Below are 24,767 nucleotides of genomic sequence, written 5' to 3'. Positions count from 1 at the left end.
TTCCAAAAGTAAGATAGAGAGTCCCAGAGCTGATAGGGAAGCGATAGGCGGAGGGACGGCATGACAGGGAGAGACAGTTCAGGAAATAGTGGTAGAATAGGTTGCTTTAAGGGAGGAGGAGTGGCCGGGAGAGGAGGGGCTGCTAGGAGAATTTCTGTCAGGGGGGAAGTGACGTTTCGTCACTCCTCCATTTTACAGCAAAGGAGAAGCGTCCCACCCACCCTCCCCAGGTTGTATGTAGGGGGGGGGGCGGTGTTGGGTCTCTGGAAGAGGAGAAAAGGCAGGAAGTTTTAGGAAAACAGTGGTACCCATAGGTGGTATGGGGGTTACGGGTACCTTTCGGTTAACAAGGGTTGACCAGGAAGGAGTTAACTGGTAGGTCACTGCGGACATGTGTACTGCCTCTGAGTTAAATAGTTTTGTCCCAGTGTCCAATTTGTGAGTTGTGGTCTCTTAGACCACCAAGATGTTGGAAAGTTTTGTATAAAGTTATTTAAAACGGTTATTTATGTTAATTATAGAAATTGTTAAAAAAAAAGGCCGTAAGGCCAATTTTACTCCACAATGTTGTCAGTCGTTTATTGGGGAAAGTGGGATGTGGTGGAGGTTATGCACTGGGGTGGTCATTAACTGAGGATCGGTCCTTAACATGTCAAGAAACTGAATCTTTCTGGTTTATTTATTCTGATGGATCTCATTCACATTGGTTGAGACATTTCTGCCGTCCATTCTGTGTTCAGCAAATTCGGTCCCTGCCCCGCTTCTTCTGTGATCTGAGAACGGGAAAGAGAAAATGGTAAAATTTTGAGTATAATGAAAGGCAAAAAAGTTTTGGACAAAGCGGAGATGGATTAGGACATCTGTTACATAGCTCCCAACTGTCCCTGATTTTGAGGGACTGTCCCTGATTTGGAGCAATGTTCCTCTGTCCCTCTCCCCCCTCATTTTGGTCTGATCTATATACAGTAGATGTATATAAAATGCACTTTTTATCTTTCAAAACGTTTTTTTCCAGTGCTAAACCTTTCATCTGAGTTCGAAATTGCTACATTTTTACATTTAAAAAAGTCAATATAAAGGAATAGTAGTGGAAAGAAAAAAGCACTTGTGTACCTTTTTTTGGTTAATTCTCCTTTGAGGGGGTGTGGCAAGGAGCGTGTCCTATGCCTACACACGTTTGTTAGTAGATGTCTCTCATTCCCATCTCAAAATGTTGGGAGGTATGCTGTTAAGTTTTTAGAGTTTCTTTTGTTAGGGAGATTCACCCTCTGCATTTGTCCTGTTTACCGTCATCATCAAAAGTGAAAGTAAAAGAAAATCCCCAATTTGGGGTTGTCCCCAGAACAATAATAGAGGGTAAATCTTCCAATGAGTACTCTCGTTCTGCTGACCTTGGGGGCCCCCAATGGATTCCATTAATTTGCCGGCATTTCATCTCACTTCCTGTTTTGGTGAAGGGATGGAAAGTAAAGGTAGATGTCCCCAATGGGACATAGATGTAACCATCCCTTTCTCTGTCCAAAATGAAAACAAAAAATCTTTTCCTTCAGGGATATGCAATTAGCAGACCTCCAGCTGTTGCAGAACTACAAGTCCCATGAGGCATAGCAAGACTCTGACAGCCACAAACATGACACCCAGAGACAGAGGCATGATGGGACTTATAGTTTTGCAACAGCTGGAGGTTCGCTAATTGCATAACCCTGTAGTTCTTCTTTAATTGCTTATTAATATCTGTTGCAAAGAACAATGAATAGTGGCATATAGAAACCCAGAGAAACCAATCAAAGACTAATATTTTAAAGTGCTGATTGAATATAAATATTTCAGATTAGAGGATTGCTACACACAAGCTTTTGGTGCAAGACTGCGTGCTATCAGCGCAGAGGCCTGCATCAGACAGGACAAGGCAAGTATGCAGTAGAATAAAGGTCAAATATTGTTAACAGACTTCGATACACCCCAGCTCAGGTCATATTCAAAGCGTTTTGACCTAAGTGGGATCATGGGACTTTTTTCATAAGAGTCTCCAGAGTCTACAGACTTCTATACACCCCAGCTCGGGTCATATTCAAAACATTTTGACCTAAGTGGGATCATGGCACTTTTTCCATAAGAGTCTCCAGCGATATATTAAAACAGAGTCAACGTGCCAGTAACCATCCATTGGCCGGTCTGACCCTTTAACTGCATATATACATAAGTCACCAAAAATGGAGCTTAGTAGATGTTGTGTGCCAAGTACTTCTTGGTGCTGGAACAGGAAGAGTTTACTGACCCATATGGCAAAAAGAGAGGGAGGTACCAGATCATCTCATAGGATCGTAGTTCTGGGTAAATGTAGAATCCAGCACTGGGAGGGGAGATACTGACTCACCCGGTTGGGGTGGTGCCCTTTACCTTAGTTCCCGAAATAAGAAAGCATATAAGGAAAAAAGGTAGTGGGAAAAAAACAAGATAATTCTACAGAATAAAAGGATTGAGCAATCTGCAGTCTTCTCCCAACAAGAAATGTTTAACTGTTGGAAAAAGACCACAGATTGCCCAATGCTTTTATCCCGTAGAACTATCTGGGTAATTTCCCACTACCTTTTTTCCTTATATACTGATCCATATGGTCTGTTACATGAATATGACTAGCTGCCTTGGCTCATCCTGAAGTGATTGGTGGTGGTTCAAGCTGGAGGTGCCAGCCAACAAAGCTGATAATATGAAGATCAATACCACTATAGGTGCAATAGGTGTGTAGTGGCATCAAGTACATAGGGGTTTAGGGCCTTGATATGATTTCCATCCATACATTAGTATAGTTACATTTTTTTTTATTATGCTACATTTTTCTGTACTTACCGGAGACTGAAGATGAAGCTGACCTTCCTCCTTGTCTTGATGAATAATTACCATTACCATGACCGTTATCATTACCGTTACCATAACCATTACCGCGCGCTGAACTTCTGCACAAAAAAAAAACAAATTGGCATTGCTGAAATGTGGATGTACACATTGTTTAAAATCAATTAAAATATTTAACAATACTGCGGTATAAAATAAATAAAGCCATTTTAAGATAGTGGCGTAATCGTCTTTAGCCAGAATGCATCAGAAAAGTATCTACTGCTATCTGGGGATCACTTCTTGATTTCTTAAATATTTGCAAGTACATCTTTTTTAATTAAAATGTAGGTGTCCAGGCAATCACAATAAGTAAATTGTGTGTTTCTTAGCAAAATTGCAAAAGAATAAATAAAAAAATATATATATCTTTATAATACACCTACCTTTCTTCGTCTTCTAGAAGCTTGTGGTAAATGTCTATCTCATTCTCCAGCTTGTTTCTGATGTCCAGCAGAAGCTTGTACTCTCGTGACTGGGTTTCCAGTTCGTGTCGGAGGTCATACAGCTGATCCTCCAGGGTCATCACCTTGTTTTGAATTTCGGTCAGCTCATCATAGTATCGACCTTCTGTCTCTGCCAGCGCCCTCTCCAAGGTGTTTTTCTATTTATTTGAGGGAACATTTATGACTTTTTGTTTAAAAAAAACCAAACACATCTCAGGCCATTACCAATACACCCATGGTATAATCCCAAATCCAAATAGAATCTTAAGTATAAATTAGAAGTATAAAATCAGTTGGGGGTGCTAAATGTATACAACATAGGGGCTAGTACTGTACCGTGGCACACTGTGTCTGCAGTTCTATCTCCAAATTCTGTACAGTGCGTCTCAGTTCCATAACTTGACTCTTTTGTGACTCAATCTGTTTATTGCTATCAGATATCTCGCTCTTCAGCTCGTTGATCTAAAACAGAGGGTACAGAATTTTGCAGTTAAAATACACATCAGGAAATTGAGGACGCACAAGTATTTAATCGGGGTCGAATGGAGACCCCCGTCTGTTAAACAAATGGGAAGACCATTACCACAACAATATGATTTTTTTTTTCCTCCAAAGAAAGTATGTGTTTTCATTTTAGTGTTGAGGGAAAACATATGATCGGTTAAGTCACCTGTTGCTGGTATTCTTCCTCTGCTTTTTTGCGATTTTCTTCAGCCAACCCTTCATACTGAGATCTGGTATCATTCAAGATTTTTAGAATGTTGAATCCAGGAGCAGCGTCCATCTGGACTGTCACGTCACTAGAGACACCTTGCATGGCCTTCATCTCCTAAAAATGATAAGTTAGTCAACTGATAACTAATGTCAGTGACAAACACATTCCTAAGTGTATAAATACATAACTTGTGTTATCTTCCATGTGTACTCTACAAGCAGTAATGTTAACTATTACATTTATGCACAGATCTACAGGGTGGGCCATTTATATGTATCCACCCGGGTGGGCCATTTACTGTATATGGATACACCTTAATAAAATGGGAATGGTTGGTGATATTAACTTCCTGTTTGTGGCACATTAGTATATGTAAGGGGGGAAACTTTTGAAGATGGGTGGTGACCATGGTGGCCATTTTGAAGTCGGCCATTTTGAATCCAACTTTAGTTTTTGGTGTATCCATATAAATGGCCAACCCTGTATATTAACATAAAGCTTTGGTGGGTTAGAACTAGAGGAAGGAAGTGTAATTATTGTGCCTATGGCAGTATGAATTCTAATGATACTACTGGTTTGGCCTATACTACCCAAATCTGTCTATCAGCATATGTATACGGCTAATGCATTTCTTACCTCTTCATGGGTTTTCTTACGGTATGCAAGTTCCTCCGTTAGGCTCTTAAACTGAGCTTCAAGGTTGGACTTATCATAGGACAAGTCATCCAGAACATTACGTAATCCAGAGACATCGGCATCCACATTTTGAAACAGGCAGCGTTCACTTTCATACCTGAAAACACAAACCATCATTCTTATGGATGATGAGTTTTTTATTTTTCTGCAATATTCTTTTAGTAGCCAGGACTGCTGACCACGACAACAATCTCCAAAGCAATATTAGCCCTACCATGAAATATACAATACTAGTATAGTATAAAAGTAAAACTTCTTTCATTAATGTCCTTGGCTAAAATGTATGACCCAACAAAACACACACACATTTGCAGTGAATACATTTCATAATACATTTTTTTCTTTTGGGTAGCGTAGGGCTGGGTTTCAGCCCCACCAAATGTTTTGTGCAGTTTGCATTCTTTGCTAGAAATTCTGCCCAAACCTTGTCACAGGCCTTCAAGCGATTCTCCAGAAGACTCTATAAAGAATGAACTAAAGAGAGGAAGTAGAAACCTGCTCTATTTCACCCTAAAACTATTCAGATTAGATCCAATTTGGTGCGGAGATCAATTTTGTAAATATTTTCAAAATGTAATGTACTCTGGGAGCTGCAGTTCCCATTTGTTGCTGGCAGGTGGTACTGTTTACCTAGAAAACGGGCTTTAACTAGCTTTGCATTATTTATTTATTTTGTTTTATTACTGTTTTAATTGCATTAAGGAGGAACTATACACCTTAAAAACATTTTGTTCATTTTACGAGAATTGTATAAGTGTACACTTTTTTTCACTTACTTTGCTTTGAAATCATCTGCAGCCAGTTGAGAATTGTCATTTTCCACAGTGAGATGATTATTATCCAAAATAGAAGAAAATATCTGTAAGAATATATGGGGAAAACAAAGCAGGATGAGCTTAACATGTCTAAGCACCTGGATTTCAAATGTCAAATCTAGAATATAAAAAGCTGTATGTAATATAATGCATATGAATAATGTGGCAAATTTTTGCAAATTTTTATTTATTTTTATTCCACAATATTTTGTGCAAATTTAACATAGTATGAGTCACTCCTTTAGCTTATAATAAAGGAAAGCTCATTTGATAATCACAGGAAACGTGCCTTGCATCATCTTAGCATTATTACGTATTAGGTGATGGTATATCATTACTCTTACTACATTATTGTGTTTTTAGGGATAGGAGGTGCCCACAACTGTCCTGCAAAGCAATTGTGAATCTGCGTAAGTATATATTTATAACTATATATTTAAAATTTCACAATGTGCATTTGTTTTTTTCACTATGATTCATACCTCCACAACTACTATACAGCAACACACATCTAGCAGCCCTTAAGAGATGTCTTCCTGTTTTATGATAATAGGGTTTGACCAATAGAAATATGTTTCTTCTATACAAATTCAATAGGTATAAGCTTATATTAGTGGTTGGAAGGCTTACCTTATTTTTTAGTTCTTCAATGGTCTTGTAATATTTGGTGTAATCGACTTTTTGAAGTTTATGGGTGTCATACCAGTTTTTTATCTTGACTTCAAGTTCTGCATTAGCGTCTTCTAGAGCATGCACTCTGTCCATATAGGTAGCCAAGCGAGAGTTAAGATTCTGCATGGTTTCCTTTCCTCCAGCTTGATGAAGACTAACTTCTCCAAGGGAACAATTGCTAAAGCCTCCTCTTTGCCCAGAATTTCCTCCACAGATTCTACCAGAGCCTTGATGGTTAGCTGAACCTCTGCTAGAAAAGCCTCCTGACCTGCTGCTAAAACTACCACTATAGCCTCCATTCTGTCCACCAGAATGACCACCCCCTAAACCAGTAGATCCTCCAGAGCTACCAACATGGTCTCCACTTTGAGCATTTCTAGAGGTGCCTCTATGTTCTCTGGAGCTGTCTCCATAGCCTCCACTGGAAGAACTACTTGTATATCCACCAGAACTGCCACCATGACTTCCACCTTGCACATCTCTAGAAGCGCCAGCATATCCCCTGGAACCACTGTCATGGCCTCCATGTTGCCCTCGAATAGAGCCACCTCTATTTCCATCATAGCTGGCACCTTGGCTTTGTCCTCCACTTGACACAGCAACATGTCTCCTAGAACTATTGTCATAGTCCCCATTATGACCTCCAATGGAGCCACCTGTATATCCACTAGAACTGCCACCTTTGCTTCCACTTTGTTCAGCCACTGACACAGCAGCATGTCTTCTAGGACCACTTCCATAGCCTCCACTTTGTCCTCCACTGGAAGAATCTCTTGTATATACACCAGAGCTGCCACCCTTGCTTCCACTTTGTCCGCCCATAGACACAGCATCATGTCTCCTAGAACCACTGTCATGTTCTTCACTATGACCTCCACTAAAGCCACCTGTATGTCCACCAGAGCTGCCACCCTTGCTTCCACTTTGTCCACCCATGGACACAGCATCATGTCTCCTAGAACCACTGTCATATTCTCCACTATGACCTCCACTAGAGCCACCTGTATATCCACCAGAGCTGCCACCCTTGCTTCCACTTTGTCCACCCATGGACACAGAATCGTGTTTTCTAGAATCACTGTCAAATTCTTCACTATGACCCTCACTAGAACCACCTGTTTGTCCGCTAGAGCTACCACCCTTGCTTCCACTTTGTCCGCCCATGGACACAGCATCATGTCTCCTAGAACCACTGTCATTTTCGTCACTATGACCTCCACTAGAGCCACTTGTATGTCCACCAGAGCTGCCACCCTTGCTTCCACTTTGTTCGCCCATGGACACAGCATCATGTCTCCTAGAACCACTGTCATTTTCGTCACTATGACCTCCACTAGAGCCACTTGTATGTCCACCAGAGCTGCCACCCTTGCTTCCACTTTGTTCGCCCATGGACACAGCATCATGTCTCCTAGAACCACTGTCAAATTCTCCACTATGACCCTCACTAGAGCCACCTGTAAATCCACCAGAGCTGCCACCCTTGCTTCCACTTTTTCCACCCATGGACACAGCATCATGTCTCCTAGAAACGCTTTCATTTTCTTCACTATGACTTCCACTAGAACCACCTATATTTCCACCAGAGCTGCCACCCTTGCTTCCCCCTTGTCCACCCATGGACACAACATCATGTTTCCTAGAACCTCTGTCAAATTCTCCACTATGACCTCCACTAGAGCCAACCGTATATCCCCCAGAGCTAGCGCCCTGACCTCCACTTTGCCCTGCCTTGGAAATGCCACCATGTCCACTGGAACTGCTATCATAGCCTACATTAGATTCACTGTTTGAGTGAACACCAGAAGAACCACCCCCAGAGACACTACTAGAACCACCTTTCTGATTTCCAAATGAGTCATTTCCTGAACCATGATCAGTCCCGGAGACCAAGTTTCTTCTGTGGTCACTTCTGTTCATGTTATTAGCTGTTTCCCTATGTTCCTGACCTGGACCACTTTGAGTGTGTTCCTCGCCATAGTTTCCAGCAGAAGTTTCTCTAGTATTTGGCTGCTCTTGGGTATTACTTCTAGGACCAGTAATGTGCTCATCAATGTGGACACCAGAAGATGTATGCTGATCACCTCTATCTTCACAGCCTTCACTTTGTCTGTTTGATGCTGAAGTCCCATGGGATTCCTGGTGGGTTGACATTTTCTTCAAGGGAGAAATGTAGACTTCTTAGAGAAGAGATGATTGTCAAAACACACGGTAACACCGAAGTGACTTTCCAGCATTTTATACCCAAGTGGGTGTTACGTGGCAAAATTCCATAAGCTTTAGAATGTTACAATGTTACCAACCTAGAATCTCTATGTACTTATGTTTAATAACTGACTTCAAGAATATTTCTTTAACATTGGGTAGTAGTTTGAGACTGGATCACATTTTAAAGCTGAGACAGGTGGAGTTAAGTTTGAGATTTATTGCTATAATTTAAGAGTTTAATGTTATATGTTATATGTTTTACTATATATTTTTATTATCTTACCAAAGGAACACAGTATTAAAATATCTGTCTTCTGACAAAAGAGAAAATTAACCTGTTGGAATTGGAGCAAACATCATTCTTACTTGAATAGTCTGTATGTAGTGCATTCCTGAACTCTGGACTGTGTCCGTTGTGCACTGCTGAACCCTGCACGCTGAATGGAGAGCACCCCTGAACCCTGCACTCTGTACGCAGCGTACTACTGAATCCTGCCCTCTGTATGCAGCACTTTCCTGAACCCAAAACTCTGTGTGTAGTGAACTTCTGAACCCTGTACTCTGTACATAGTGCACTCCTGAACTCTGTACTCTGTATGTAGTGACAGTCTGAATGCTGCACTCTGTACACTCTCTACACAGTGCTCTTCTGAGCCCTGCACTCTGTATGCAGTGTACTCCTGAACCCAGCATTCTGTACAGAGCGCAATCCATAACCCTGCACTCTGTATGCAGCGAACTTCTGAATCTTGCACTCTGTATGCAACACTTTCCTGAACCCAATGCTCGGTATGTAGCGAACTTCTGAACCCTGTACTCTGTACATAGTGGAAACCTGAACTCTGTATGTAGTGACCTTCTGAATCCTGCACTTTGTACTTGGTGCACTCTCTACACAGTGCTCTCCTGAACCCTGCATTCTGTGTGCAGTGCACTCCTGAACCTTGCATGAGGTATGAAACTCACTTCTGGATCCTGCACTCTGTATGTAGCACACTTCCGAACCATGCACTCTGTACACAACACATTCCTAAACTTTGCACTCTTGACGCAGGTCACTCCTGAACTCTGCATGTAATGCACTCTGCACTCTGTATGCAGTGTACTCATGAACCAATAGGCATCGGGGGGGGGGGGGAGAAGAGGAACCGGCACCAGGACTCCAATCCACAAACTACACCGTGAGGCGTCTATTTTGTTTTTCAGTTTAACTCATGGATGGCATTGTGTCTCAGGGCTCTTTTGATCACTGAAAACATTCTCAGACACCTGTGATAATTAGATTGCCAAGTGAGCCCAATTAAAGGAAAAACTACTAAGGCCCCTTTCCCATTGTTTTAAATGGGAAGGAGCGGTGAAGGAGCGGTATACATACCGCTCCTCTCACCGCTCCAAAGATGCTGCTTGCAGGAGATTTTTTTCTCTCCTGCTAGTGCATCGCCTCAGTGTGAAAGCCCTCAGGCTTTCACATTGAGAAGGCTGGGCAGGAGTTTTTCAGGCGGTATAGCAGCGCTATTTTTAGCGCTGTAACGCCTGAAAGACTCCTCAGTGTGAAAGGGGCCTAATAAAGGAGGGTGTTCCACATTATTTAACAGAGCACCATTTTCAAGCAATATGGGGAAGAAAAAGGATCTCTCTGCTGCCGAAAAGAGTGAAATAGTTCAATGCCTTGGACGAGGTATGAAAATATTAGATATTTCACGAAAACGTAAGCGTGATCATCGCACTATTAAAAAAATCAGTCGCTGATTCAGAGCACAGGCGGGTTTCGTGCAGATAAAGGCACATTGAGGAAGATTTTTGCCAGATCCATGCATCGGATCAAGAGAGCAGCTGCTAAAACACCATTACATGGCAGCAAACAGATATTTGCAGCTGCTGGTGCCTCTGGAGTCTCACGGACATCAAGGTGTAGAGTCCTCCAGAGTCTTGCAACTGTGCATAAACCTTCCATTCGGCCACCACTAACCAATGCTCACTAGCAGAAACAGCTGCATTGGGCAGAAAAATACATGAAGACTAATTTCCAAACAGTCCTGTTTACTGATGAGTGCCGTGCAACCCTGGATGGTCCAGGTGGATGAGTAGTGGATGGTTAGTGGACGGCCACCCTGTTCCAACAAGTCTGCAATGTCAGCAAGGCGGTGGTGGAGTCATGTTTTGGGCCGGAATCATGGGAAGAGAGCTGGTCGGCCCCTTTAGGGTCCCCGAAGGCAGTGGTCATCAACTCCTGTCCTCAGGGCCCACTAACAGGCCAGGTTTGCAGGATAACTTAAATACATCAGAGGTAATATCATTTGCTGCTCAGTGATTGCAGTATTCTAGTCTGCATCTCCCCAAGGTAATAGATAAAACCTGGCCTGTTAGTGGGCCCTGATGACAGGGTTGATGACCACTGCCCGAAGGTGTAAAGATGACCTCTGCAAAGTATGTGGAGTTCCTGACTGACCACTTCCTTCCCTGGTACAGAAGGAAGAACTTTGCTTTCCGTAGGAAAATCATCTTCATGCATGACAATGCACCATCTCATGCTGCAAAGAATACCTCTGCATCAATGGCTGCTATGGGGATAAAAGAAGAAAAAGTCATGGTGTGGCCTCCACCCTCCCCTGACCTTAATCCTATTAAGAACCTTGGAGCATACTCAAGCAAAAGATCTATGAGGGTGAGAGGCAGTTTACATTCAAACAGCAGCTCTCTGAGGCTATTCTGACATCTTGCAAACAAATTCAAGCAGAAACTGTCCAAAAACTCACAAGTTCAATGGATGCAAGACTTGTGAAGCTGCTATCAAATAAGGGGTCCTATGTTAAAATGTAACGTGACCTGTTAAAATGTTTTAAAAGTTAAAACGTTATTCAAAGTTTGATTAAAATAGCTTTTAATTTCAGTAAATATGCTGCAAACAAATTACAATTTCCAGTTCTTTACAACCTATAAAATGTTTTACTGTGCGTAATAATTTGGAACAGTGCATTGTAAGTATACAACATTTGGAAAAAACAAGCTGTTATCATTAGGAGGTTTGTTCAATAAAATTTGAATTGTACTTAAAGCGGGGGTTCCGCAGGTTTTTTTTTTTTTTTTTGCAATGCATCTCCCGCTCTTACCTGCTTCAAAAATGCACCCGTGTCTCCCAGTTTTTCTGCCGGCAGCATTGCACTTGTCCCGAAAAGGAGATGTTTTAAAATCTAAAGATAGACGTTTCCATCTTTACGGCACTGTGAAGCCCAGCAGCTTGTCCTTCCGGGATACGGTGAAAAAAAAGGAGAATTCGTCGGCGCCCACGTCACATGACCCGCTTGCCGAGTCACATGACCCGCTTGCCGAGTCACATGACCCACGAGATATCGCGGGATTACAGCACAGCGCGTCTTCTGGGATTCTAATGACTCACTCCCAGGAGACATAGCGCTGGTCGGGGGAAATGAGATACACGCGCACTCCCGCGGGGAAAAGTGAGTGACAGCCCAGAAAATGCAGGATTAATAAGGTAAAGAACGCGATAAAAAAACAAAAAAAAAAAAAACAGATTATGTTTTATCAATGGGTAGTGGTTAAAAGCAGCAAAAGTCAGAATTTTGGGTGAACCTCCGCTTTAATAGTTGATGACATGAGAATTATGCTGACTGTTGTCTACATCAATTATTTAGGTAAATGAGAAAAATAACATTGGCATAATAATTTGGAACAGGGTGTAAATTAAAAAAATATATATATTTAGTTTTTACTATTTTGGGCCAGTTTTGCTTTAACATTTACCACCAAAAGAAAAACAGATTTTTCCTGAAATTATGATATGTACAGTTTTACTAACACATGTCAAAGTTTCAAAATTGTGCCTAGCGTGGCCTGGACATGGCTGAGTGAGGATGTGAGTTAGCAGAGCTCCCGGCCTGAAACCCTCTTTTACCGGCCAAACCGCCCTAAAAACTCGGCATGCAATCACAAAAGAAAAGTGGACCTAAACCCACTACACGCGTGACCCGTTCTGGAGCAGCAGCGGGAGATCTACATACTTTCTTCCAGCCTAGACCGCAGAAATCAACCGGGGCGGGAGTGGCAGCACCACGAGGCGCACAGGCTAATTCGCCGGAGAACTTGGAACCGGAGCTCTGGACCTTCCAGCCTGAGGACCCGGAGCAACCCACCGAGCCGCCGACGCCCACGGAAGCCTCCGAACACTACATGGCATCCCTACAAGCCTACTCTCCGGGAGGCCAGCCTCCTGAACAGGACATACGTGCCCTACTACAGGCCTTACCTACGCGGTCGGACATAGAGGCCCTAATCCTGCGCCTGGAGGAGACACACCGACGGGACTTCCAGGAGGTCCGAGCGGAGGTCTCCACCCTAACAGACAGAGTGTCGACGGGCGAAACATCGCTGGCGGAGCTGGAGCGGAGGGTGTCGGGCCTGGAACAGGCGAGGGACCAGCACCGGGATACGGCGATCGCACTGCAGCTCCACCTGGAGGATGTGGAGGACAGGAGCCGCCGCAACATTGTGAGAATCCGTGGAATACCGGAGGCGGTGGGAGCGGAGGCACTAGATGGAAGACTACAGGGCCTGTTCCCGGGAGATCTTGGGAGAGCCGGCGGAAGAAGTGGAGATAGACCGGGCGCACAGGGCACTAGGCCCGAGGAACCCGGACCAGGATAGGCCCCGTGATGTGGTATGTAGACTGCTGCGGTACGCACAGAAGGAACGCATCCTTCGTCTGGCCTGGGAACACGGCGCAATCGAGGTGGAAGGAGCCCAGGTTAAAATATTACCAGACCTGTCCAGAGCGACGCTACGACGCAGGGCAATGCTAAAGCCCGTGCTGGAGTTGGCCAAGGAGCACGGATACACTTACAGGTGGGGGTATCCCCTATCAGTGACCTTCCGTAAAGAAGGCCGAGCCTACACCCTGCAGACACCGGCGGACCTACCCGGCCTCTTCCAATTTCTGGGAACGGATCGTGTACCAGTACCAGACTGGCTCCAAATTCTGCCTAGACAGATCGGAAGATCGGGCCCCTCCAATGCTGGAGCACCGTACCCACCACGCCAGCAACGACAGGGTAGGGGGAGACGGAGAGCCCCTTCTGGAGGAGGACTACAAGGTTGAACCGTGAGTAGGCCCTGGGCCGCAGTTGATCACCTGAACTGTGCTCAACCCCCCCTGACGTTATGACACTATGCCAAAGCTTGGAGATGATCCTCCACAGTTAGATTGGCGATCCCGTCCCTGCTCCTTGTGGGCCCCCCCTACTCAGGACCACGCCACGAGTATCAGGAGTAAGACCAGGGGAGATTACAAGTGCAGACCCACCCCCCTGTTATGGCCCGGCAACACCTTCCCGTCCCCAGGAATATGGGAAGGGAGATGGAAATTGGGTTAAACCACATGGTCCAGACCCCCCCTACGGAGCAGAGCCACTGATACGGGATTCGGGGCAAGGAAACTTCCAAAACCCTAGCATACACTCTCAGGAGGCCTGCTCTGGCCTGTACACTCTGCTGGAAGCTTGTCCATTCTGGAGGAATTGCCGTGCCGCGATGTGCAGATCTTGACCGGGACGTCCCGAGAGGGGTGGAGGTGGGGGATGGATACCTATGCTGCCCCTAATTAGCCAGGAATACAGGACGTTGTGTCAGGAGCTGGGGAAGGTTGGCGCTACGGTACACCCCACACCGCCGGGGAGCTCCCCGGTAGCCCCGGATGTGGTCTGAACTCCCGCCGAACCCCGGAAGCTGAGAGACTCCTAGGCGGCACCTGGGGAACCAGTTTGGTGACTTGCTGGGGGACAGCACCGAGACGAAGCAACCTAAAACAGGAAACAGAGACGTGATGTTTAGCACTATTAGTTGGCCGGGTGGTGGGGGGCTCGGGGGGATGGGATATACACACCAAGGTAAATAGGGGGTGGATGGGCGATGAGACGGCTTTATGATTAATGTGGCCCTGGATGCTGACCTAACTACGGAGGGAGGCTGATGCCTCCAGATATAAGGAGATAATGCTACTGTTACATGGTTAAATGCATGATAAGTTTATTCCAAGATAAAAGTAGTTATGCCTAGATAGACCCTTCTCGTAATGTTTCTGCTGACTGCTATGTTGAATAAGATTGTTTTGCCTTGCATTGTTACCGACTGTTGGCCGGGGGGAGGGAGACGGAGTTCGGGGGCTTGCTCCACTGTGCCTGTCTACCTACCTACCCACTTAGGCCCACACTCGAGCTCCAGCCAACGGCTGGCGAGTGTTATAGCCGTTTAGGCTACTTTAGATTCTCTTTTTCTTGCCGCACACTCTTGTGCAGGCCTCCTAACTCAAACCTCTATCTTACACTATTCTTTTTCTTTGCAGACTCTTCTCTGCCTACCCCCCCTATTCTTTGACTCAGCTTACCTGTAAAGCACCCAACCCCCCCCCTTCCCATCCCTACCCTCCTATCACTCCCATAACCCGAGTCGCGAGGATGGACACGCTAACAGTGGTGTCGTTGAATGCCAAGGGACTAAATATCCCGGAAAAAAGGAGGATGCTCCTACATGACATGCGCCGGATGCGGGCGGATGTGGTCCTACTCCAGGAGACACATTTTAGAGACAACAACCTCCCGGTGTTAAAGAACAGATTCTACCCCACGGTATACCACTCCCAATACACGGAGGCAAAGTCCAGGGGGGTGTCCGTCCTCATCTCGGCCAGGGTCCCGTGAGAGACCAGGAAGGCCGCTCGCTGTTCCTGAAGGGACGCATGGGACAGACGCAGGTGACCATTGCAAATCTCTATGCCCCTAATGACCGACAGGACAGATTTCTTGCGAGACAGCTGACACAACTGAAGCACTTTACGGAGGGCCAACTGATAGTAGGGGGAGACTTAAACATCCCCCTGATACCTCAGGAGGACACCTCCACTGGACGATCCACTATCTCGGGTGACCTTCGGAAACGAGTTCACGCGACGCTGCATGGACACCAACTGGTGGATGCTTGGCGCCTATTGCACCCGGGCGAGAGGGACTACACCTTCTTCTCGACACCACACCAGTCCTATTCGAGAATTGACATGTTCCTGATACCTCACCGGCACCTAGCGGCGGTTAAAAAGGCCCTGATAGGTTCGGTGACCTGGTCAGACCACGCACCAATACTGTTGATGTATGACCTAACAGACAACCTGACTGACCGAAGACAGCCGTGGAGACTTAACGAGAGTCTGCTGCAGGACAAGGACACTATGACAGAGGTAGTGAGAGAGCTGGGCCACTATTTCAACACAAACTCCACCACGGACAGCGACCCAGGGGTGGTGTGGGAGGCCCACAAGGCAGTAGTACGGGGAATACTAATCAAACACGGGTCAAGGTTGAAAAAGCAGAGAACGGAACAACTAGATGCGCTGCTTTTGCGGCTGCAATCCCTTGAGACCCAACACAAACAACAACAGACAACGCAGGTAACCTCTGACTTAAACACCACCCGAGGACAGATTACAGACCTGTTACGTCATAAGGCTAAGGCGGCGATGCAAATCTGTAAACGGACAGTCTATGAGTCGGGAAACAAGTGCGGGAAAATGTTAGCCAGAGCGCTACACACACAGACAGCAGCGTCGTACATCCCGCACATTACAACGAAAGCAGGTGGCAAAGTGTCAGTCCCTAAACAAATTTCCAACGAATTTAAAGAGTTCTACCGAGACTTGTATAATCTCCCCTCTAACTCCCCAGACCTGAGTACAGACCGTTCCTTGACTTACGTTTCCGACTCCCAAATGCCGACGCTTAATCCGGAAGTGGTTGACCTACTAGACGAGCCAATCACCATGCTAGAGCTCCAGGCAGCCCTGAAGACCATCAAGCCGGGAAAGGCCCCAGGCCCGGACGGACTCACGACTCCTTATTATGGGACCCTGCTCCCTTCCCTGGGAGACCGACTGCTACACCTGTTTAATACACTGGGTGCAGGAGGGAATTTCCACTCCTCCACCCTGCAAGCGCAGATAGCAGTGATACATAAGGAGGGGAAGGACCCGGGACAATGCGGTAGCTACCGCCCTATATCGCTATTAAATTCGGACATAAAACTATTCACCAAAATTATCGCCACGCGAATTCAGAAACACCTCCCAGACCTGATACACCCAGACCAAGTGGGCTTTGTGCTGACCAGAGAGGCCAGAGATAACACGACCAAAGTCTTAAACTTACTGCACGCCACCAACACCACGAAAACGCCCGCAGTTTTTGTAGGGACAGACGCCGAGAAGGCGTTTGACCGAGTGAACTGGCGATTTATGTTCGCGACTCTCAGGCATATAGGACTGGGACGGCAAATGATGAGCTGGATAACAGCGGCGTACACGGATCCGTCGGCCAGAGTGAGGGCGAATGGTGTGACGTCGGACCCTTTCCCGATTTCAAATGGGACCAGGCAGGGATGCCCGCTCTCGCCCTTGCTCTTTGCCTTGACGCTTGAGCCGTTTTTGAGACGGATCAGATTGAACCCGGACATTACGGGGATAGCCATAGGAGGCCGCCAACATAAAGTATCGGCCTATGCGGACGACATGATGTTCACCCTGACAAACCCAGCGACTCCACTACCGACCCTCATGAGAGAATTCGACACGTACGGCGAGATATCACACCTGAAAATAAACATGTCCAAATCCGAAGCGATGGGAGTGAGGATCCCCCGGACACGACTGCAGAACCTTAAACAAAATTTCCATTTAAAATGGACGGATACGGCCCTGACATATCTCGGGACCCGTATTCCACCGAAAGTTTCGGATATATTTAAACTTAATCAAAAAAATCCTAAGGAAAAAACCAAAGGAAAACACTGCGCTAATACGTGATGAAAAATTGTGAAAATAATAAGTGACAAAAGCAGCTGGTACCTATTGCTCTAAATACCCAAAGCAAAAAAATTACAACCAAAAAGAAGGTACAGCGCTGATGTGAATGAAACAAGTTGTGAGTGAACAATACAGTTATGAAAAATAATCTGTGACTGAATAAATAATTTAGAAGTTGATAGTTCATAAAAATATCCAAAAGTGAATGTACTGATCCTTCACCAATCAAGAATAAAGTGTGAGTGACAAAAATAACAAATATAAATCAGTGAAAAAAAGCACCAAAAATGCTTTGAGAAAAAATATAGACCCAAAATTTAGTTATGCCATGATCACCGGTTACTCCAATCAGCACTTTTCTGTTAAAAAAATCTTAAAGAAACATTGGAAGATTTTAAAAAATGATCGCATTTTGGGGGCAGTTATTCCGGATCAACCAGTTGTCATCTTTAGAGGAGCACCCCCATTGCGTTTAAAAGTTGCCCCGAATGTAATTGACCCACCAAACACAATAGGGTTTTTCCAAGACATGAAAGGCTTCTACCCTTGCAGAAAGTGCAATATTTGCAAAATAAATTCTTTCCGCGGACGTAAGCTCTTGTCTTTTCAGTCCACTCAGACCAAAAGGACATATAGTATAGACTCATTTATCACTTGTACTAGTGATCATGTAGTCTATCTTATACAATGCCCTTGTTCTAAACAATATATAGGACGTACAAAACGGGCATTACATGTCAGATTGGAAGAACATGTTGGAAATGTAGGGCGAGGATTTTCTAAACACAATCTGTCTAAACATTATGCCAAATATCACAATAAACAGATTGCAGGATCTCTATTTCTTCCTATCGAAAAACTTAATGCTCCCTGGAGAGGAACAAATAAAGTACGGTCTATATCCAAGTGTGAAACTCAATGGATTTTTAATATGAAAAGTTTTGTCCCCTTTGGGTTGAATGTAGAGTGGGATATAAATTGTTTCCTCAGTAATACATAGCCTCTCCATTTTTTACCGTATTTTTAAAACATTTTTATAATATTTTTATAATATTTTTCAATATTTTTATATATTATAATAATTGAGACATATATAATAATGTTTTAATTAATTAATTCAATTGATTTTATTCAATTAAAGATATTATTATAGATTTTATATTGTTACATTAAGATATTCAGGTCTTTTATGCTTTTTTTTTTTTTATTAATGGACTTTTATTTGTCCAGTCCATTTTGCACACTATGTCCCATTCGTTTCCTATATGCTGTGATTCAGTGTGTGGTAAGACTCTTCTCCTATCTTTCCACAAGATGGCAGTCATCTGCATCTTGATTCGATTCTCCATCAGTTCCTTTCTAGTGTGTATACAGCTATTTCCGCTTGCCCTTAGCGTTCGCCCACAACCAAAATGGCGGCCGGACACTATATAGTGCTCTAGCGTTGGCCGGCGCGCTATTGGTCCATCCCCGACGACGTCTTACGACGAAACGTGCGTAGGAGTGGCCTAAAGCGTACCTTGTCATCGCTTGTACGGAGAGAGCTATACACATTGAACACAGCTACCTAGGATTCGATTGTCAGTTCGCGTTGCACGCGCTGGGATTTGTGACAAGCCTGTCTATATCATCTGAATTGTAAGTGTTACCATTCCCTCAATAAACCAACCTTACATACAGTACTTCACCATGGAGCTTTTTCTCGTTTCTTCTTCTTTTTGAATATATGAGCGTATCCCTATTCCATCTGGAGCTTTGGAGCAGTAGATGATCTGTATAACCAGTTGTCATTTAGTCCACTTGAGAGGACTCTAAAAGATCTCTGGGCTTTATCTGACCGCAATCACGGTCAGTTAATCTGGTAAGCAGATTGGAATACCATCACTCGGGTGTTATATTTGGTGGAAGATTAAGAATTAAGAAAAAAGAAATTTGCCTTTTTTACCATTGGACTTTTTTTCACTGATTTATATTTGTTATTTTTGTCACTCACACTTTATTCTTGATTGGTGAAGGATCAGTACATTCACTTTTGGATATTTTTATGAACTATCAACTTCTAAATTATTTATTCAGTCACAGATTATTTTTCATAACTGTATTGTTCACTCACAACTTGTTTCATTCACATCAGCGCTATATTTAAACTTAACTTCCCCCCGCTGCTTCAAACGGTTCAGAAGCAGCTAGATCAGTGGTCTGCGGGGCTGCACTCGTGGTTCGGGAGATGCAGTATCCTCAAAATGACAGTGCTACCGAAATTCACATACCTACTACAGGCGCTCCCCATACGTATACCGGCGGCTTACTTTGAGAAAGTCCAATCGATGTTCGGGACATTTATGTGGGCGGGCAAACATCCTAGGCTCAGCAGATCGATACTCTACCTACCCAAAAATAACGGTGGTCTCGCGGCGCCTAGCGTGCGGATGTACTACTACGCGGCGCAGCTGAACCGACTAGTGGACTGGTGCCGTCACACACAGACCAAGCTGTGGCCACATTTGGAACAGGCGCAGTGTGGCGTACTGTTAAGGTCCGCCCCTTGGTGCCAAACTATAAAATCAAGAGACGTAGACAATCATCCGTTGATTAGCAACACCATTGCGGTCTGTGCGAGGCTATTTACGCGGTATCACCTGGCATCGGCTACCTCGCCCCTACGCCCGATCTTGGGTAACCCATCTTTCACGCCGGGCCTTACAGATGGCAAATTTCGCGCTCTCCGAGACTCGGGTCTTTACCAGGCCTCACACTTTAGCGACGCTGGCCGATGGAGAACGACGGCAGAACTCATGGATCCGTCGGGCCCATACCGGCTGGATTTTCTGAGAGCGGGACAGCTAAACCATTTTCTGCGCACGCTGGCCCCGCCCCATGGGCCTGGACACACCCTCACGACCTTGGAGGAGGTGTGCGGAGAATCGGAACCGCTCCCACATGCCCTGTCACTGATGCACGAAATTTTGATCACACCGCCGGCAGACCACCGGATTCCGAGCCTAGGTAAATGGGAGAGGGATCTAGACTGCCAATTTACGCCCACTCAGGTCAGTCACATACTTAGATTTACACACAAATCATCGATCTGTGCAAAGATACAGGAAACAAATTTTAAGATACTGACGAGATGGTACAGAACACCGGACCTGCTACATAGACTGTTCCCATCATTACCAGACCTCTGCTGGAGGTGTCAGACAGGTGAGGGCACAATGCTCCATGTTTTCTGGTCTTGTCCACGATTGCAGACGTACTGGGGGGAAATTCGGCGGATAACGCAAATGTTCTCGGACCGTACAGTCCCAAATGACCCAGCGTACTTTCTCCTCCACGTAAACGAAACTCCAACGCGAATATACAAGAAATCAGTTGTCAGACACCTCCTAGACGCGGCAAAAGCATGTATACCGCTATGCTGGCGGTCTCCAAACCCACCGACAGTGGCCATGTGGCTGCGGAAAGTGGACGACATTAATACAATGGAGGATCTGATACTGACGAAACAAGACAGGACCGAACGATACACCCAGACGTGGAGGCTGTGGAACTCTTTTAGATACTCGGAGGAAGGCCAAGCCCTTAGAGTGGATGCCGGGCTGGTGACGGAAAGTGAACGCTGCTCACTTGACCGGGAGACTAACGGACAGGCGGAACTCCTGGATGGGACCACTGAGACCCGATGACTCCCGGGACTGGTGGACTCCGTGCTCGCGACTCTCCCCCCCCCTTTCCCCCTTACTCCCCCCACCCCACCCTTACCTTACTTCTCCTTTATCCCACTACCCCCCTCCCACACAACCTCTCTCAATTCCTCTTTAGTCGCCAATATGGCGGCACTTACTCTCTATTTAACACTCCTTTCTCTACTGACTAACGCTTAGAAAACGGAAAAAGGGGGAACTGAGCCCACTGTTCCTTACATACGGACTACTCCTTACCAGACTTGACCCCTTGAAAGAGGGCGAGTGAGGCACATACTCCTGAGGACACGGGGATGAAACGGGGGTTTGGAATCTATACGGCGTGGCCTACATCTCTTTTGGTACCAGATAATGCCCCCGATATACCGTCCTCCTAAGTACGTATATATGTAACCCTTGTCCTTTATATTGAAGATGCAATTACTGTAATGTTTGTGTTGTGGTTCATGTGGACCAGTTTCCTGCTAAGTATAAATAAAAAATTAAAAAAAAATAAAATAAAATTGTGCCTAGATTTGTTTTACCCTTATGCGCAAAGGGGTTTAAGTAAATGGGTCTTTTTGTCAAAAAGCACCCCCCCCCCTCTTAAAAAAACACAAAAAAAACAAGTGATAACATTTTATCAACGCAGTAATTTTTTATGATTTTAATGAGTGGTAATCAGGTTTTTTTTTCAGCGGGAATGCAGTTCTGGCACCTCCAGTACTGAATGGGGCGCTGGAGGGTCTACTGATGCTGGCTGCTGAGAGATCTATTGTCTCTAGGGGATCCATTGTTGTGGGGGTCTATTGTTGCTGGGGAAGTTTGTCGTTGCTGGTGGGAGTGCCAATTGTTGCTGGAGGATCTATTGTGGCTTTGGGGTAAATTCTTGCTGGTAGGGATCTAGGGATCTACTGTTGACAGAGGGTTCTATTGTTGCTGGCTGCTTGAGGATCTACTGATGCTAGCTACTGGGAGATCTACTCTATTGTTCCTGGTGGTAATCTGTTGTTGTTGGGGGATATTTTGCTGCAGGTGTTCTATTGTTGCTGGGTAAACTATTGTTGTATCGGAATTCCCAGAGTGTCATGGAGAGGATGTATTGTATTGCTTTTCTTGTTATAATTAACAAAGCCCATAAAAATCACCACAAGGTGATACTTGGTTCTGTAATCTCTTAAAGGGGTGTAGCAGGATATCATCCTTTATGTGATATGAGAGACTACCATCTGCTGATCAAGAAGGATCTCAGCTCCCTCCTGTAGCCGAGTTGTGATATAGCCACTTGCGGTTTACTTCTTGTCCTTGTACCGCAGAGAATGTTGGGAAATTGAGTACAGGGAGAAACGAGACTACATTGCCCTGGGTTATTTATAAACTACAACACCCAGAGTGCAGCTGTACAACCCCCGGAATGCTTTGCTCCCTGCGTAGCCTGCTGGGGGAGGTAATTTAAGGAAGGGGGCGTTCTTGGCGCGCTCTCTCCGGACCGCCTCTTCAACCCAGGAGGACACCTGTGTGTGGTGTCTCCACAGAAGTCTAGGCCGAAGTTGAGGCCTACATACGCCCGGGCGGAGTGCCATTGAGAGAGAGAGAGAGAGACAGAACTTCTGACGGAGTGATCGGACGGTGTTCCAGTGCAGTAGTGACCTGTTTGAGAACCGGAGACTGTCATCCTAAAAGATTGTGACCGGGGATCGTGGGTGGAGTGTTTCGGAAGGACAAGACCTGAAGTGGTTGGGTGAGACGGGCACCTGCCCAAGACCTATTGACTGTGTTGTTGGAAGGTGGATCGTCCACATTAGCCATTGCGATCTGACCATTCGGGTCTCTTCCACCCGTTTTATTTGTTTCCCTATTGGATTACAAAATTACCCCTTGCACGCCACTGCATGCCAACGCATCAGTACACAGACTTTTGGGATAATTTGAACTAGGGTTTGGTCTGATCACCCAAACCACATTAGTTAGGAGTGTTATCTAAAGACTACCTATTTAGTTATTGCAGACTGTTGGGCCCCGATTCTCGTAGCACTTACGCCAACGTATCTACAGATATGCCGCGTAAGTGTAAATGTGCGCCGTCGTATCTATGCGCCGTGCCCATAGAACTAGATACGCCTGAAAATAGGCTTCCTCCGACCGACGTAAGTTTCCTACGCTGGCGTAACTTGGGCGTATATTTACGCTGGCCGCCTCATTGCAAATATGCAAATGAGTAAGATACGCCGATTCACGAACGTACTTGGCCCCGGCGCATTAATATACGTGGTTTACGTAAGTCATATGTCCGGCATAAAGTTAAGCCACATAAAGCAGGTGTAAGTCATGTTAAGGTATGGACCAGGGAACAGCCGTCGTATCTTACGTCGTTTACGTAGTAGTACGTGAATGGGGCTGGGCGTAGGTTACGTTCACGTCGTAGGCATTGAGCCGTCGTATCTTAGGGAGTATATTCAACGTGATTCTGAGCATGCGCCGTTCGTTCGGACCATCATTTGCATGGGGTCACGATTCATTTAAATGGATCACGCCCACCTTCCACCTACTTTGAATTAGGCGGGCTTACGCCGACTAATTTACGTTACGTCGGCGCAACGTTGAGAGCATTTGCATTGTGAATTGGGTGCTTGCCTCTCTGCTTTACGTCAGCGTAGCGCATATGAGATGCGCTACACCCGCCAAAAAATGCGACGATCTACCTGAATCCGGGCCTATATGTCTATCTTCATAATTTTTAATTGAGTAATTGGTTCCATTACACTGTGTAGTATTGTTACTGGTGAGTGGCTGGGCAAGGAGGTGCTTCAGTGCGGATGCCTTATTGAGGGAATCCCCTTGCTGTGTGCTTACACAGGTCTGCATAGTCATTATAATTCAACATGTATTTATTTGTTATGACTGTTTCTGACTCTTGCAGGGCTCTGCAAAAAGTTATTTACCGTTTTACCTTTGTTCCTTTTTCTTTATCTTATCAAGTAAAGAGTTACATTGGTTAAGCTGAAATTTGTGTCCAGTCTATTGCCTTGTTTCCACTGAACGGAACCGTTTCGGGTCAGTATGTTTGGAACGGTTTAGAATGGACCGGTCTATTCTCGTGAGTGTTTCCACTGCAAATCGGAACGTCGGGACCATACAGGATTTAGAAAAAATGCCTAGTGCGTCCACCAATCAGTGAGATGTATTTGTAGGTCCGCCCTAATGGAACTGTTCCATTTCTATGGCCCCACATCTGAAGCAGGACCCAGAATGGTCCGGTATGGTTCGCTTTTATGGCACGCTTCCATAATGGAAACACCCAAGATAACGTACCGGACCGAACCGTACCGAACCGATCCGCTCAGTTGAAACGAGGCATATCTGTCATCCTGTGGACCAATTTCTGGGCAAGGTAATTATTTAATTTACAAAATTTACTGTGGTGTGACAAGATATTGTGTCCTCCAATACGTTATTGGGGTTCACGGTTCCCACTATACCAGTTGGACAAGGGAGGGTTTGAGCCAATTTTAGGGGTTGATAGTCAGAGCGTAGGCCCAAAACAAACCAGCAGCTCCTTCGGGGGTAGTGCTACACGGGCAATACTGGAAGGTGGGTAGGGGGTGGAACCAAGAGACAGAGTTCAAAGGTGGGTAGGGGGCGGAATCAAGGGGCAGAGCTCAAAGGTGGGTATGGGGTGGAACCAAGGGACAGAGCTCGAAGGTGGGTAGGGGGCAGAGACAAGTGTTGACTCAGAAAGGAGGAGACCCTGAACATATACTTGTGAAACCAAAAACG

The 24,767-nt window shown here is 45.3% G+C and overlaps 1 protein-coding gene across 1 annotated transcript; it reads right to left on the bottom strand.

The window, feature by feature from the left end:
- Positions 1-236: 236 nt before the first annotated feature.
- LOC120918713 (keratin, type I cytoskeletal 10-like) lies at positions 237-8,437 on the bottom strand. Its single transcript, XM_040330422.1, has 8 exons — positions 6,198-8,437; positions 5,529-5,611; positions 4,693-4,849; positions 4,012-4,170; positions 3,678-3,803; positions 3,282-3,499; positions 2,851-2,957; positions 237-773 (listed from the first exon to the last, which is right to left on the bottom strand). The coding sequence occupies exons 1-8, from the start codon at positions 8,391-8,393 to the stop codon at positions 676-678; spliced, it is 3,144 nt and encodes a 1,047-aa protein (XP_040186356.1). The 5' UTR covers positions 8,394-8,437; the 3' UTR covers positions 237-675.
- Between the last annotated feature and the right edge of the window lie 16,330 nt (positions 8,438-24,767).

This window comes from Rana temporaria, chromosome 12 (genome assembly GCF_905171775.1).
Source record: "Rana temporaria chromosome 12, aRanTem1.1, whole genome shotgun sequence".
Classification (NCBI taxonomy): Eukaryota; Metazoa; Chordata; class Amphibia; order Anura; family Ranidae; genus Rana; species Rana temporaria.
Note: the sequence above shows the minus strand (reverse complement) of the source record. Positions and strands in the feature narration are given on the sequence as shown.